Genomic DNA, 18,099 nt, shown 5'->3' with positions numbered 1-18,099 from the left:
ATGGTGGTCGAGTTTGTGCAAGTGAGTGGTATATTAAACCAGTAAAAGAATTACAAAAACTGTAATTCCAATGTTAAATAATAATATTTTGCACAGCCTTAACTCAGCAATTAGTGTTCAGTTCCGCTTTCGTATTATCAAAGACTCAAGATTCCTAATTTATCTACACATCAAGGACAAAACTTTAAAGATTTGATTCAACTTCCTTCCATTATTGACAGAGCTCTTTAATGGGATTTTAAACAGCTACAGTTCATTTTTAATGATGAGAAGACAGCGGAATTGTCTGGTTATAGGAGCAAAATTGCTCATCATAAAAATGCACGAGTGCAACAAGCCACGCTTTTGGTCCTCTAATTAACCCCCTCCCCTTCTGTTACCCACAAATAGTACGCTTAACTCTATGGTATGCAGAATCCATTATAATGACCTACGGAATGACTTTTATACACAGGTCAGCAGATGTGCAGCTATACTTATTTATTATGCAGATTATATAGTCTGATATGAATAGATGAAAACTTGTTATTACAAGACCACGCATGATGAGTATGCTAATGTCTTTCACTGGATGCACAGGAATCCTATGTATGGGACAGGCTTAAAATAATTGCTTCAGATAGCCTTTGGTAATGTTCCTAACATGTTGTCAGGCAAAGCATGGTCAAAAGCAGTCAGAAGTTTACGCATGGTAGTCACAGCTCTCCTTTCCAATTTTTTTTACAACTGATCTTTCTAATATGGATTAATTTCAGGGAACTGTGGAGAAAATTACAGATAATTCTACCAGTAGGTTGTCAGTAGTTAATCTTAGTTATCCTGTAATAATCGTCCATCTCTTCATAGATTGCAAAGAGAAGGAGACATATGCTTCCATACTCTTGTAGGAGGCTACTGGAATATGTATTGTCAGAGTATCTACATCTAAATCTCTATCTACAAACCACTGTGAGGTGCACAGCAGAGGGTATGTCCCATTGTACCAGTTCTTAGAGTTTCTTCCCATTTCATTCACATATGGAGCACGAGAAAAATGATTGATTGAATGCATCTGGACATGCAGTAATTATTCTAATCTTATCCTCACAATCCCTATGAGAGAAATATGTACAGGGTTATTGTATATTCCTACAATCGGCATTCACAGCCGGCTCTTAAAACTTAGCTAAGAAAGTTTCTTAGGATAGTTTACATCTGTCTTCAAGAGTTTTCCAGTTCATTGTCTGTGACACTTTCCCACAGATCAAACAAACCTGTGACCACTCATGCTGCCCTTCTATGTATACGTTCAATAACGCGTCAGTCCTACTTTTGGTATGGGACCTACACACTTTAACAATATTCTAGAACTGGTCATACCAGTGATTTATAAGCAATCTCCTCTGTAGACCGTTTACACTTCCCCAATATTCTACCAATAAACTAAAGTCTTCCATCTGCTTTACCCGCAATTGAGCCTATGCGACGATTCCACTTCATATCCCTACAGAGAGTTACACCCACATATTTGAACGAGTTGGCCGATTCCAACAGTGACTCATTGATATTACAGTCATAGGATACTACGTTTTTCTGTTTTGTGAAGTGCACAATTTTACATTTCTGCATATTTAAAGCAAGTTGCCAATCTTTGCACCACTTTGAAATCTTATCAAGATTTAACTGAATATTTATGCAGCTCTTTTCAGTCAGGACTTCATAAGAGACAACTGCATCGTCTGTAAAAAGCCTGAGTTTACTATTAACATTGCCTGCGAGGTCATTGATATGCAACATGAACAGCAAGGGTCCCAACACACTTACTTGGCGCACACCTGAAATTCCTTCTACATCTGACAATGACCCTCCATCCAATAACATGCTGCATCCTCCCTATCAAGAAGTCCTGTATCTAGTCACAAATTTCGTTTGACACCACATAGAATCATAATTTTTACAACAAACATAGGTGTGGTACTGAATCACACGCTGTTCCGAAATAAAAAAAATACTGCATCGACATTAATCCAAAGCTTTCAGTACATCGTGTGACGAAAGTGTGAGTTGGGATTCACGTAATCGACATTTTTGGAATATGTGATTGTTGGCATTGAGGAGGTCCTTCTGTTCAAGATACCTCATTATATTTTAGTTCAGAATATGTTCCAAGATTCTACAACAAATTGCTTTCAAGTACATTGGACAGCAGTTTTGTGGATCTCTTCTACTACCCTTCTTATAGACAGGTGTGACCTGTGCTTTTTTTTCTAAGAACTGGGCACAGTTTTTTGTTCAAGAGATTGACAATACATTCAGTTAGAAGAGGGGCTAACTCCGCCACAAATTCAGTACAGAATCTGATAGGGACTCCATTGGGTCCCGGGGCTTTGTTCAATTTTAACTGTTTTTCCAGCACCATTGACACTAGCTCTTATTTCATTCATCTTTTCAGTGATACGCGGATTAAATTGGGGCAATTCTCCTGTATTTTCGTTTGTAAGAAACATTTGAAAATGGAGTTAAGCATTTCAGCTTTTGCTTTGTTACTGTCAACTTTAGTTCCTGTCTCATTTTCTAGGGACTGAACACTAACTTTGGTGTCACTAACAGCCATTGTATATGACCAGAATTTCTTTGGGTTTTGTGAAATACAAGTTGACAATATTCTGCTATAATAGTTATTGAAGGCATCACTCTTATCTCTTCAGATCCACACACATTTCACAAAGCATCTGTCTATAGCGCTACACTTTGTTTTAGATATATTATGCATTACTCTCTGTCTCTTTACAGCGACTGTATATCGAGGAGGTTACCTCCCATTATGACCTGTTCTACTGGGTACTTATCTATCCAGTGGATGATCAACTATCCTGTTAAGCTGGAGCCACAGTTCCTCTACATGCTCCTGCCCTGTGCTGTACGTTTCAGGTTCCTCACTGAGATATGACACTAGAGATTTTTACACATAATTTATATATCTCAGCTTGGTTTTGTCGTTCTTTGTACTTTAATGATCACTGTTGCCATGGTCAGTGATAACAGTTTCGATGTGGATATCCTGAAAGTGACTGTATCTATTTGTTTCCGTTATATCCAATATCTTTCCATCATGAGTAGGGTTGAAACTTCCTGGCAGATTAAAGTAGGCTTCCTAACTATCTGGTCTAGGTAGTTTTCAGAGAAGGCTTTTAGTAATGTTTCACAGGATGCATTTATCACGTCCACCACAAACAAACCTGTAATTTTCCCAATTTATTGTCGGATGATTAAAGTCTCCATCAGTGATTACAGTATGATTGCGGAACTTATGTACAAGTGAATTGAGGTTTTCTCTGAAGTTTTCAGTTACATTAGGAGACGAGTTTGGTGGCTGATAGATGGATCCAGTTATTTTATGCCCACCCCTGATACTGAGTGTTGCCCAAACAGTCTCATATGCAGCTTCAATTTCTCTCACTGTGGATTCGAGTTTCTTTTCTACTGTGATAAATACACCACCCCCATTTCTCATTTGCCTATCCTTTTGATATACACTTAAATGTTGCCCCAAAATATCACGGCTATCAATTTCAGGTTTCAACCAGCTTTATGAACCTAGTATTATGTGAGCTTCACAGCTTCTCGAGAGCACTCCAAACCCTGGCACTTCATTGTGAATTCTTTGGAAGTTGATAATTAGGGTTCAGGGCGGCAAAAAAAAAAAGTTTTTGGAATTCTGTACCTCTTGGTCAGTTTGATCAACTTACCACATCCCCTATGGGAAAGTGAAAGGGGGGTCTTGTAGAGACGATGATGTCTCCCCATCAAATAGCTGGATGGGTACTTTCACATAACATGTGTAATGAAGTAACCATGTCAAAGCACCTATGTCTGACTCATCAAAAAGAACAGTAACCACATCTCATAGACAAGAAATGTTAGACAAATGTTAGTTGCCCATGACAGCAAGAATTTACAACTCGCTCTCTCACAAAACATGTTTCCTTTGTTAGTTTAACAACGTATAGTCAACACTATCACTGGTCAGAAAGCTGATAAAAGAGTAGATCTGCTTGACGCGCTAGCAACTGGTGACAGGATGGCCACTGCTTTAGAAGACAAATTACCCACTGGTTATTATGACAATTCATAAAAATGTATGAACCAGGGCTATAATGGATAAAAGCACTATAAACAGAAAAAAAAGAAATTTATGATTCAGGAAAGGTATATGATCCCTTATTTTTTTTTGTCTGTCAACAAAGGTAGATAAACTTGTTAGACATTCTTAAAGATAAACAGTCTGCAGTTTCGTTGTCATTATTTGATGAATCCAATAATAAGTGAAAAGGAAACAAAGCAGTTCTGCTGAACAAACTTGCTGTTGCTGCTTCAGTAGGAAATTCCAGTTACTCAGCTCACTGATTGCAATGCTTTGATGTATGATATCAAGTGCCCAAATGGTTCTAATGCGTCCCTACTCCACTCCATGATGACAACTGCTGTGAAAGGAGATGACACATGAAGCATGCCCGCAAAGTAAGTATTGTTTGGAGGGGGGGGATTTGTAAAAACATTTCTTTTCAAGCCAAACTTTATTTTTATAAGAAAGAACATTTCTTAAACTATTTGTCTCCAAAGTTGCTACCATTGTCCTGAACTCTGTCATAGTGGGAAATCAACTTTTTGATGCCTTCATCATAGAAAGCTGCTGCTAGTCATTGCTAAATACTATGTTTTGCATCGTCATCACTGTCAAAGTGCCATTCTTCCATATCACAATTCAAGTTCAAGCACAAGTAGTAGTCAGAAGGTGTGAGACTGTGGCGATACGGCGGATGACAGAAATGCTCCCAACCAAATTGCTACATAAGGTTTTGAGTGACACCAGCAGAATAGGGACGTGCTGTCATGAAGTAAGACAATGTCTTGATTCAGCATTCCACACATTTTGTTTTGAATCACATGCCAAAGTTCACTCAGCGTTTCGCAATATCCTATTGTACTGACGGTTCCACATCTGGAAAGGAACTCCACAAGCAGTCCCAGAACAACAGTGCACAGGATTTTTTTTTATGCTGACAATTTTGTTCTGAACTTTTGTTTTTCGGAGGATCGTGAATGGCTCCACTCCACTGACTTATTTTGATTCTGGAGCGTCATGAGAAACTCAAGTTTCATCACCAGAGATGCTTCTGTTTGATAATTCATCTACCTCATCATTGTATTGGGTAACAAATGTCAAAGCACTGCAAGTTGCTTCATTTTGTGGACATCCAAAGCATTTTTGGAATAGTATGAGAACACAATTCATTAAAATTTGATAGATTTGTGACAACCTCAAGCAAAACAGTTTTTGAAATTTGTGGAAAGTCATCACCAAGCATTCTTATTGTGATCCACCTGTTTCCACAAATGCTCTCATTCACTTTGTCAAATGAAATGATCACAGACAACAGAGGGTTGCACATTCTGCACCTCATCATGAACGTTGGTTCATCCATCATTGAACTGTCTCGTCCACCTTCTCACCATTCCATCAGTCATTATATTATCGTTACACATCTCTAAAAGTTTATGATGAATTTGAAAACTGCATTACTGAATGCGCTACACAGTCAGCAGACTCAAGACATTGTCTTAAACATTTTGAATGATCACTAACAAATGTGAACACAATGCAATACAACTGTAATGGATCTGTAGAAAGGCAATGAACCAGAGAAACGAGTGCAAATGTGCTGGACTGTTACACTCCTGCTGTGGTGGCGGTAGAACGAAACAGTACTTACTTTCCAGACATGCCTCATACATTGAAACTTCATGGCTTATAAAAACTGTGTGACGGACCAAGACTCGAACTCAGGACCCTTGCTTTTCGTGGGCAATTGCTCTACCAACTGAGCTACCGAAGCTTGACTCACTACCTTCCAAACTCCTGCACACCATGCTGTAGAGTAAAAATTTCACTCTTTAAACATCCACCAAGCTATGGCTAAGCCATGTCTCTGCAATATCTTTTTGTCCTGGAGTGCTAGTCTTGCAAGTTTCATAAGAGGGCTTCTGTGAAGTTTGGAAGGTAGGAGACAATGGACTGACAGAAGTAAAGCTGTGAGGACGAGTCATGAGCTGTGCTTGGGTAACTCAGTCTGTTGCACGCAAAAGACAAAGGTCCCAAGTTCGAGCCTCAGCCCAGCACACAGTTTTAATCTGTCAGTAAATTTCATATCAGCGCACATTCTGTTGCAGAGTGAAAATTTCATTGTGGAAATGCCCTTTATATTAGTTCTTGACAACTATGAGACTTCATCTATCAAAAACCATGAAAGAGAAAGACACCTACCTTGTGGCACTATTAAACAATTACGCCTTGCATTGACACCGCCACTTCATGGCTGAAATAGTGTTTTAAGCAGCATTCAAAATTAGGATCAGCTTATTGATTTGCATTGCTCCATCAAATATTCAGGTAAAGAAGCGAATTTTGTGAATAAGAAGAGGTCATTATTCGTTAGTTAGGAAGCTGATGTTAACATTAATCTCCTATGCTCTATAGAAGGTCTTCCAATGTGGTTAAAACACCACCCAAATCAGTAGTGATAATATTGACGTTTTAATGATTCCTGTAGTTTTTACTACGAAGAGATTTAATGGGCAGACAACTAACATTAAAGCAAATGTTAAAAATTTGGGTGACAAGTTTAAGAATATACTGCAGACCTTGCTTTAACAGTGTGCGATTCTGTCTTTTAGTCATTCTGAAAAAGCAAGGTGGTTGCCTGAACCTTGTTGCAGAAACATGAAGATCTTGGCTTGGAATTACCAGGCCAGTTTTACATTGCTCATCATCTTATAATGTGATGCTGGACGTAATCCCCACCCTTCTGTGTAACGACAGATCACTGTCTCTGTGATTCAGCTATGGCACCAACTGTTTACAACCAAGAGAAAATTCTCAACTAACTTAAAGTTAGATCCACCAAAAGATAAAGTCCTGCAAAACCACATAAAATGTGCTCACTTGCAATTCAATTACTGGAAATCAGCAGAGCAGTTGTCACCACCCATATTATGTCTCAGTGACTATGGTTGTAAAGTGAAAAATGACTCATGCATACCTTCAACTGGAATGAGTTCTGTAGGCGCTTCTGAATTGATGGGACTATTAGCATGTAGATGCAAGAAATGTGAGGAAAATAGCTGCAATTGGAAATCTTACAATTTATCTTTCATCAGCAGTGATGAAAGTAATGTTTAAGATGATACTCATAATTTGACATGTGACACGCTTTAAGAAAATTTTAACTGATACCACAACACAATGTGCACAAAAATAACACTAAATAAACACAGTGAAGGCAGTGTCTTATCTTAGTTGACAACATTTTTCGTATCAGACAAGTAACATTAATCTTCTTTTGTATAAGAATGGGATGTAGTTTTAAATGTGATGATGTGAATGGATATATCTCAAAAATTATTATTTTTTAATAAAGAATCATTATTTATTTTTCTGTATTCTTTGGAACACTTCAAAATCTTGATAAGAGCATGTTAACACAAATTATGCGATTTAAAAAGAAAAAAGCTCAATGATGACAAAGAGGCACCCATAAAAATCAGCATCCCTGAGAATATAAAAGATAGAGTAAAAGCTTTATATGAAATATTACGGTTCGGGTCTGAAACTGCCCAACTACTTGTCCTTATGTAACCATGCTCTCTCCAGATGTAGCTTCACTGGTACTGAGTTCATCACAGTGTAAGGCAATATTTTCTTCCTGCTTCTGCTGTAACATCACAATGGCTGGGTTTCACACTGCACTCAGCTACAAACAACCACTTTTATTGAGAATTTTATTAGATACTTAGATCCTTATATCATATTTCGTTATGCGATTCCAGAAGTCATTCAATGGTCGCTAACCTCGCATGATGTATCTTTGTGAACATTTGGTGTAAGAACGTACATACCTATTGAAAGAGGGTCAAAATAATTTTTTGATCAAGACTTTTTTTGTTTACAAATCAATGTTCTTTAATTTGGTGTCACTGGAAAGAAAAGAATCAACCATAAAATAAAATTATTAAAATGTGTACAAATGTTTTCAAATCTGTAATGAAAGCCTCTTTTTCTAATTGTAGGATTTTCTCTCTCTCCATACTAATTTTTGGTTCATGTAACACCTATTGCCATACTTTTCAACATACAGTCAGCAGTTTGTTTTTCTTTACTTGCCAGATCTGGCACCTTTTAAATAAAGCTGTAATGAGCGTTGTTTAAAATGGCTAAACAACAATGAAAAACTTCGACTAGCTGCAGCATTCGCATGTGTGTGTGTGTGTGTGTGTGTGTGTGTGTGTGTGTGTGTGTGCGTGTGTGCGCGCGCGCGCGCGCGCTTTTTAATCTCTGAAGGACTTTATTGTTGTAACCCCTTAAGGAGCACAATAAAAAGACTTAACAAATCTTTGAAAGTCTTTTAACCATGGCAAGGAAATATAGAAGCCTTTGTTTTATCCCAGTTACTAAACTTTTTATAACATGGCATAATGTCAGCCTATCTCCTACATTACATAGCTTGGCAGGGATAGATGGGTGTCAAATTGAAAATTCAGAATATAGACCGAATCCATTTACACCCCTTAAAAACTTCATGAAAGTTATGAATTACTTGAAATTTCAACATTAAGATTACCAAAAGAACACAAGACAGGTGTCCAGAATATATTCAATCCAAGTATCATCATTTAGCATTAATATTCCAGCAAACAGCATCAGAAGTGCTACATGTTCCAGTGGAAAATAAGACTATAATAGTCTAGTAGTTTAATACAAAAACTTCAAGAGAAATTTAACAGAAGTTCTGTTAAAGAAAAAACTGCTACCTTAGAACCAACTTCATTGCGTGAAGCAAAAATCCAAAAAGCTATAAAGTTGGAAGCAGAATAGGTAAGGATTTGGAAACACTTGTCCAGACTTTTTACTACAATGATATAAGCTGAATTTCTGCTAATAAAGAAATTGTCTACCTGCCCCTTCAGGAAATGTCAGAAGAGGGTACAAGGGAAAAAAGACTAATTTTGTGTAACGTAAAATATGTGTACTTAAGTTATTCTGCAATCTAGAAAATGAATTCATGCTGCATCACTGTGCTCATGTATCCTCAAGAATAAGAATGGAGCTGGAATCCTTACACCATTCCGAAAGTGTTATTTTTCAAGCAATTGATCCAAATTCATAGATCTACACTGGAAACAGTAGTTTTCGTTAAGCCAGTGTCCTTTTGTTGTGTAAGTGACTGACTGTAGCACAATATACAAACACATTCTGTTTTCCAAAAAAATGTTCTCACCTATGTAAAGGAACAAATACCAAACAGTCAACATGACATTTACTTCAGTAATGACAATTATGCACAATACAAAACTTTAAGAACGTTGTAAATGTGTGACATCATAAGCAAGACCATATGTAATTTCAGAATGGATTTTTTAACCACTAGTCAAGACAAAAATGCACATGACAGAGTTTAGCCACAAGAGAAAGTTTATAGTGTTCATATGACAAGCAAATTTTAAGTACAAAGAATTAGTTTACATTTGCCCAAACTCTGTTTCCAGGAATACAAACATTTTATGTTACAACACAGTAGATAACAAAATTCACAAAAATGTTACAGAAATGATATTAAACTGGTTTTACCATTCTTGGGACAAGACGCAATCATTTATTTAAAAAAAAAAAAAAAACAATGAATGAAGGCAGACTGCTGATAAAGTGTGTTTCATCATCTACTAAATTCATATCAATGGTGGCTTGGAAAAATTCTGGAGACAAGTGAAGAACATATAGATGCAAAGGGCAAACTTTTAATGAACCTTTCCTATTGACACCAGTTTGAGAAATGACCTGTATTTCAATATGTTCTTTCAATTGTAGTTGTGATCAAACACATCTAGAAAAATTATTTTAACTCTCTCACATTAGGTACTTCCTTACACCGATTTTTCACAAACATCTGTGACATGAGGACAAAATTTCTTTATTTTGGGTGATTTTAAATGAAATCGGCCTTAGTCCTCATGGTGATAGAGGTCTGGTTGAATTCAATTTTATGTCCATTTTTAATGCAAATTTTGTTCCTGCCAATTCCTCTGAAACATCTCAATAGCATCCGTGACAACAAGTTCAAGGCAGACATAAAAAAGGTAGTTTACTCTTACCTGACATCTGCCTCTTATGCCATTGTGTATACTGAAAAAAAAAAGCACTCATCTGCACCCATATCTGCACACTCTAAACCACCATCCAGCCAAATAGCACACTATTCTACAGACATGGACTCACTGAGCAGAAATCGCCTCTGATAGCAACTTGCCACAAGAAACGAACCACCCATGAAAAGAATTCCATGAGAACGGCACAGCAAAAAAATATTACAAGCAATATCAGGATTTATCCACTTACAGAAATCTGGTTATGGGGAGAGAGAAAAGCCTTGTATTTTTTTTCCATTCTGTGACATGGAAGATTAATCAGCTTGTGAAGTGACATAACATCAAAACAATCTTAAGCTCCGGATAAAATCTTAAGCTCATTTGCCAAATAGTATTAAGCGTCTGTCAAATAGCCAACCAACATTTAAAAACAAAGTAAAAGAATTTCTGAATGACAACTACTCCTACTCAAAAATGGTATAAAGAAAACTTATGTTAAAGTGACATGTTCCACATCATTATGAAATGTTGTATTCATGATCCATGGAACAAGTATTAATGAAATGTAATGAGGACTGTGGAAGATAATGTACACCTCTGAAGTGAGGGTGGACAACATTATCAAACTGAACACGAGAGAGGTCTGCAGCAACGTCAGAGAGAGAAAGCGATGTCTAAACAGGCACTGGAAAACAGGTAAAAAAATTTCATATTTCCGTTCATCATGTTAGATGTTTCATTAAAGACTGCAAATGTGTCATTCATGATTTAAATAATGAAAACTGCACCAGTTACGGTTTGATGCTTAACGCAACGCATTTTAAGAATTTATTCTCATTTTGAAGTGCATTCGTCATATAAATGAATGGGCATATGCGCCTGAAAATGAGAATATATTCTGGAAAAGCATTATGCTAAGCATCAAAACAAGTACCTGGTGCAGTTTTCATTATTTGAAACAAAAAATTACAATCTACAGTACCTCTATTGTCACAAGGGCTAATGGCTTCTGGGATAGTGTAATAAAGTAAGCTACAGAGATCAAAATATCTAATAATGCCCTGAATAAATAAAGTAATTTACAGTTTCCAGAATGAGATTTTCACTCTGCAGCGGAGTGTGCGCTGATATGAAACTTCCTGGCAGATTAAAACTGTGTGCCCGACCGAGACTCGAACTCGGGACCTTTGCCTTTCGCGGGCAAGTGCTCTACCATCTGAGCTACCGAAGCACGACTCACGCCCGGTACTCACAGCTTTACTTCTGCCAGTACCTCGTCTCCTACCTTCCAAACTTTACAGAAGCTCTCCTGCGATTTTTACAGTTGTGTACAGTGTGTAACACAGACATTGTGAGGGTTGACTGAGTGCAGCAGATGCAGGATTGGGGAGGGGGAGGGGCAGCCTTAAATGACATTAGACAAACACAATTAGTACTGCAGCTGTATAAGGACAAGGCCACGACAATACAGCAGTCAGTGACCACTTGCAGCAGCTAGAAGAATGAGAATATTTTATTCCATCTTATTGTTGCATGACCATGCATTCATATATGGTGTATGTAGCTTGTTGAGAAACACTGCAGCGTATTTCATCCAGGAGGCAGAAAAATTCTTAACATTTAAGAAACTTACTCACAATGTAACGATCTTAAAAAAACCTTTGTAGAAACTTATTTTTAATGACTATTCCTAACTTTTTAGCAGTATGTGTTTTTCTTATTACATTCCAGGCTTTGTAACAGAATATCCAATTAAATGAGCTGACTGACAAAAGTTATTGGCAGCCTATACTAGGACTCAAACATTACCCTTTTTTTTCTTTTTTTTTTTTGCAACCATTAAGTCAATGACCACAATGAAATTTTTTAGCTTTATGTACTCAAAGACCCAGAAGTAAATTATGAGAATAGCTAAATATGACTGATCTTATACCAGCAACACACACTATTTACATGATACTGGGTGTGAAATTTGCTACTGTATTTAGTATTACCTATATTTAATCTTTTAAAGGCCAAGTGGGTGATGGCAGTTTGAACACACAATAAATAATGGCAATGTTACATGCAATCCACAAGAACAAGGTTGTGAAACTAATAATCACCAGGAAAATGTAAGACAGCAATATCTAAATTTCACAATAATTATAAAGGGAAATGATTCTTTCATTTAATGTCAGTTGTTATCAGTTAGTTGTAACAAGAGGCAGGGCCATTGTTTTGTGCATCCACTGACAGCACTCAATTAGAGCAGAATGAAATCATTACATAAAGAGGGCAATTCTCTATTTGCCATTTTGCATGGGAGGACTTTAATTTCAGACGTAAAATATGTGGCTGCTGAAGTGAGTGTCACCTGTACTGGACTTCTGTTAAAAAGTACACTGCATAAGGCATGCCATTCCACATAGTAAGCATGGAATTATGATTAGTCTATAGACCAGTTTTCCACCATTGATAGATAAATAGTACAGAAGTCACTTCTGAACTAATCAATAATAAAACAAGAGAGCATACGCAAGATCAATACCTCAGCATTCTCTAAAGTAACAGAGATTAATGAAATAACAAATCATCAAATACTTCAACAATCACAGTTAGTCATGAAATTCTTTTAGATAAGTTGGATGCAATGGGTATAAAACGGCCAGAAACAAAGTGGTTTCAATCACATTTGCAAACTAGATCACAGATTGTGGAACTTGGTTCAGCTCATTCTAATAGTAAAACGAGACTAGTATCTGATGCAAAGAAAATCGATACAGGTGTAACACAGGATAAGGTCTTGGGTCCCTCCTGTTGATCCTTAATATGGAAGACATACAGGCCTCTAACTCCAGCTAACAACAGGACTGCACTTACTCATCCAAAGTTATGGTATGTGCAGGGTTTGGCCGGAAATGAAAGTGACAAGAGTGGGAGCTCCAGAGAGCCAAGCATTTAGAAAAAAATGGCATTTCTGAGGCCAGTAGGGCAAGGCATATGCCATTTATGTTAAAGTAGTTTCCAGGAAGTGGAAAGACTTCAGAATGATAATCCTAGTTTAAGGAGGGAGAGGGATGGCTGAGTACTTCTTAATCTAATTGAAGTAATATCAATGCTGTACTTGCCTATGCAAAAGAATGTTCCTGCTGTTCGTTTTCTGTTGTAGATGCAATGCAATACATCTCTTAGAGATGGTATCTGTGACAAGACTAATTGTAGTGAATATAGTGTCAGCCGGTGTTCGTGATGTTATATGATGTGTTTACATTTCTTCAGGAATGTAATATAACTTAGTACCACGTTCTAGTTATATCACTGATTATTCTCCTTGCGCACGTAGTGGTTTCATTTCCTAATCATGTAACAAACGAGGTGGCTAAACCATTGAATGCACTGGTCCCGTATTCTGGAGGAGAGTCCATGGTTTCTCCAAGTTGTTGAAGTGAATGCCAGGATGGTTCCACTGAATAAGCCATGGCAGAGTTCCCGTATACTCTCCCCTAATTCTGTCCTACTTTGTTTATGTTTTATATTCAGTATGATTCATATCAACATTTAAAAATCCTCAAGTGACACAAATCTTGCTAAGTCAAGTAGTTCAATATAATATGAAGGCATGGTGTCCGTTCTTTCAGACTTATCCGAAAGAACAGACCCCATGCAGATTCCACAGCTGTGGTATGTATAATGTAACCGGAGGTGGAGGAAGGGAAGGGAAGGGAAGGGAAGGGAAGGAAAGGGAAGAAACCAATGATATCAGCTGCGTTCAGACTTTATGTGCAATCAGCGGCAATGAGTGAAAATACATGCCGCACTAGGACTCGGACCCGGGACCTCCTACTCACCAGGTGGTTGCATTAACCACTGCGCCACCTGGACACAGTGTTTATCGCAAATGTGCAGACTATTTCAATAGGCTCCCCAACCGACCACATAGCACCACCTGTCAGCAGTCCCCATCCATGGCCTACATGCCTGCTAATTTTAGATTCCCACTGGAGGTTGAATGTAAATGTGCACTTGCACTGAAGGTTGTGGATTAATTGCCCATTGAGGTGAATCACTTACATGAATGGGTAGTGTCCATCTCCGAAAGAACAGACAATGATTCGCCTCAATATGCAATTAATTCACAACCTTCAATACAGATGCACATTTACATTCGACCTGCAGTGAGAATCTAAAATTAGAGTATGGAGGACACGAATGTGGACTGCAGATGGGTGGCGTTAGGTGGGAGCATGGGGCAGCCGGGGAGAGCATGGAAACAGTCCACGCATTTGTGATAAACTGTACATAGGTGGCGCAGTGGTTAATGCAACAGGTTAATAACTAATATCATTAGTTCCTTCACTTCCCTTCCCTTTCTCCACTTCACTCTACCCTCAATTATATAATTTAATTTACGACATATACGGCTGCAAGTGTCAGGAAATACTCCAAAAGTGTATAACAACTGTTGAACATGTGATGTCACGGTCTTGTATTACCGTACCACGAGCATTACTGTATCACATTGGATAACGTAAGAATGAAAACAGAGTACTTTACTGACGGGATGTGCACTGCACTCTACCAGCGAGGGTAGAGTCAACTAGCCCAATTGCTGAATGTATGGCGAGATGCCACCTGGTGACTTCACATACTTAACATTTGTCACTCACTTTTGGGGTATTTCCCAACAACTGCACAGCCCCTTGTGTAGTATTTAAATTACTTGTCTCGGCAACATCTACATTATTTCAAGAGTTTTTAAACATTAGGCTAATAAGAATGCATCTGACATTGTCGCAACTTTTATACTAAATGGCACAAGAATGAATAAATAGATAAATAAATTACGTGATTTTAACAAAGTAGGAAAAGACATATTGCTACTTACAATAAAGAAGACTTGTTAAGTTGCCAACATGCACAATTACAAGAAACAAAGCTTTTGGCCACAGCCTTAATCAACAAAAGAATGGCATTCCAAGATGCTTGTGTGAATTAGTGGCGTGTGTGTTTCTCTTTTATGGATGAAGGCTGCGACCGAAAGCTTTATGTAAGAGTCTTAATTGTGCCTGTCTGCATGTTAATGTGTCTTCTTTACTGTAAGCAGCAATCTATATATTGCTGAAATTCCTACCTGGAGTTTCCGTTATGTGGTTTTAAGTAGATGTCAAAACAGAATCTATGAAATATTTGTATTACAATGGCAGTGTCTCTATTATGCTAATGATGTTAAGTATGGTATGTGCAAAACTATCACATCTGCCTGTTTCACATGAAAACAAAGTTTTTTTAAGGCCATTTGTGCTGTTATAGCAGTGTGCACTTATGAAGGGATGTAGTGGGGCGATGCACAGTGGCAATGAGTAATGTACCATTTCACACTCCAGCCAACAGCATCATTCTGAAGTATGCTCATCAGGGTGTGTGCCCAACATTTAGCGTTAGTTGTCGTTTTAATTTAGGTATGGTGAGGTTACTTAGCTACTACGGTGTTCTTTATGTGTGATATGAAGCAAACAGGTATTATGTTAAGTAGCGACAGTGTATAAATTTTGCTAGGGGGAGTTGGAAGCAGAAACAGTGAGTATAATGTTCACACTTGTGTTGCTAGTTACCAGGGTAGGTGACAGCTGGAGCATGAGGCAGAGAGGGTGCTCACTGGCACCATCACAAGGTATTGTGATTTTAATTCATTTCTGGGACAATGGTGTCCGATGTGTTGGGCAAAAATTCTAATATAGAGTATTTGTAAGGATACAGATTGATGGTAGGCAATGAAAACCTAGTACGCCTAACTCCATTTTGTTAAATTTACAGGGAAAGCGAAAATGGTATCTTAAAAACATGTAATGTGGTACAGATAATGTTACCTATATGTGTAACTATATAGTATATGCCTAGTTATATAGGCCTAGACAGATAGAGAAATTCAAGCATTTTCAAATCTCTCTTTGGTAATAAAGTTACTGGTTACTGAAATATTCACAGAAAGATGAAGTTACGAGATTTTCATTGCCTAGTATTGATATATGCACTCTTCCTCTCTCTCGACACAGATGACAGATAATGTTTGCAGAAATAGTAATGGCAATTTAAAACAAAGTGTGATACAGAAGTAAATGAGTTTTTCAGTCACAGAAATCTTCAACCTCCTTGCCAGTGGCTTAAGAATTCAATTGATAATTAATAAGATTAACTTCAAGCAACTAAAACCATATGTCTAAAAACCTGTACTACCTCACAGAAGTAGTTTGTAAATGAGAGGGGGGAGGAGGACACACACACACACACACACACACACACACACACACACACACACCACAGAGAGTGAGTTCGAACATTTCTGAGCAAAGTTACATTCTTGACATTGCAAATACGTGCAAGTCTAACTCCTCGTGGCTACTTATAAAGGGCTCACAACGGATGCTCTACTTTACACACTTATTGCGTGATCTTATACGTACAAATTGTGAACGTCGAAACACCACTCGTGGGCTCCGTTCTTTGACGGAAATGGGTAAGTTTGCATCCCTACAAATTGCTATTAGACAATACATTACTGTAACCCATATATTTTGAACTGAGGTATTGTGATCTGGTTGTCATGTCTTTGCAGCAACAAAACGAGGACTTAGGTCACACAAAATACGTCGAGCACTCTTAACTTTCAATGCCGGCAATGATTTATACATTTCTGGGAGAAATTTCAATCTTCATTAAATGTTTGGATTGTAGTAGTTGTGAGTGGTTTTCGTGCTGTCGTGACGTCGCCCCTAGTTCCAGTTACATTTACAAGTCACTGTAATTGACATACTGTCATAAAGGTGTTGTCCAGGTACGGGGTACACTGCACCGAATAATCCACATAAATAGAACGCTTACCCGTTTGTTCGCATAATTACCTTTGGAAGTATGTCATTTTCCACCTCCTTGCATACACTCACTGTAAAACAATACCACTGAATAATCACATAAATTGAGAACGAGAATACATACAATACACACTCCCGTTCAAATCTTCGCTGCAGTTGCATGCCGCTACTTGATTGGTCGATTCTCGTAACACCCACAGTCGGCGGTTCATTGTTTAAACTGATGGCGGTAGTTCAACGAATATCGAAATGAAATTTAGATGCACGAACCCTTACGTTGTAAAAAAGACAATTCACATTTGCTACAGTTTGGGTGAATATGTATTTTATATTAAATTACAGATGCGAGGAGCTAATATTCCAATTCAATTGTGAAGGGCGACCAGATTTATATCTCTGAACGATGGCGTACTTTCGTTACTTCTATGGTAGTATTCGGTTTCAAAACAGTGTAAATGTAGGTGTAGGCTGAAGGGTGGTATGGTGTAGGGCCTGGTGGGTGGAGGTGCTTTAAGGATACCTTGTAGGTATAGGAATTAAGAAAATGGCGAGGGATGGCGACAATTCTAATGAAGTATTTTCGAATATTAATGAACGTCCTGTAGATGATATTTCCCTTGAATTTTTCTATAAACCTCACACCATAACGTTGCTTACTGTGTCAATCGCTGCAGTAATATATTCTGCATTTACACGGTTAGTATATAACTTGCAGCCTAGCAGATGTGTGTGTTTTAGTTTTAAGTATTGGTGCTCATCGATGAAAACCGACGTTCCTTATACAGAAATGAACGTATGCTGCATTGTGCAGTGTTATCACTTAGTGAGTTAGTAGAAATGTGAACTATTTTTCGTTTGCGTACTGAACGTTTCGCCGTAAAACATAAGACGTTTACAAACTGTTCATACAGTGCTCAACGTGATGGTAACTTTACTGATGAGGTACTTTAAATTTGAGAATTAAATTGTAATTATGATAGTTTGCTATAGATTTCAACCGATAAATAGCGTTTGTTCGCGCGCCAATGTCACAAAGTGCAGGTGCGCATTCATGAAGAATTTTGCCACT

The 18,099-nt window shown here is 37.8% G+C and overlaps 2 protein-coding genes across 13 annotated transcripts in view; one reads left to right on the top strand and one right to left on the bottom strand.

The window, feature by feature from the left end:
- LOC124594800 (protein regulator of cytokinesis 1-like) overlaps positions 1–17,254 on the bottom strand; it is a 144,499-nt gene extending 127,245 nt beyond the window's left edge. For 2 of the 5 annotated variants that reach the window (XM_047133224.1, XM_047133225.1), the window contains exon 1: positions 17,155–17,254. In XM_047133224.1, the coding sequence (XP_046989180.1) occupies positions 17,155–17,192 (38 nt within the window). In that variant the 5' untranslated portion in view covers positions 17,193–17,254. Of the gene's footprint in view, positions 1–11,161; positions 11,183–17,060 lie in introns of those variants that run through there. The other 3 variants (XM_047133221.1, XM_047133222.1, XM_047133223.1) reach the window with 3 other exon arrangements.
- Positions 17,255–17,321: 67 nt separating this feature from the next.
- LOC124594801 (phosphatidylserine synthase) overlaps positions 17,322–18,099 on the top strand; it is a 155,024-nt gene continuing 154,246 nt past the window's right edge. For 3 of the 8 annotated variants that reach the window (XR_006978154.1, XR_006978155.1, XM_047133230.1), the window contains exon 1: positions 17,325–17,726. Coding sequence is in view for 6 of the 8 variants with exons in the window: in XM_047133230.1 (XP_046989186.1) it covers positions 17,575–17,726 (152 nt within the window). In the remaining 2 variants the exon portion in view is untranslated. Of the gene's footprint in view, positions 17,727–18,099 lie in introns of all 8 variants that reach the window. The other 5 variants (XM_047133227.1, XM_047133226.1, XM_047133229.1 and 2 more) reach the window with 3 other exon arrangements.

Source organism: Schistocerca americana, chromosome 2 (genome assembly GCF_021461395.2).
Source record: "Schistocerca americana isolate TAMUIC-IGC-003095 chromosome 2, iqSchAmer2.1, whole genome shotgun sequence".
Taxonomy (NCBI): domain Eukaryota; kingdom Metazoa; phylum Arthropoda; class Insecta; order Orthoptera; family Acrididae; genus Schistocerca; species Schistocerca americana.
The sequence above is the reverse complement of the archived record's forward strand: the minus strand, read 5'-3'. Positions and strand labels throughout refer to the sequence as shown.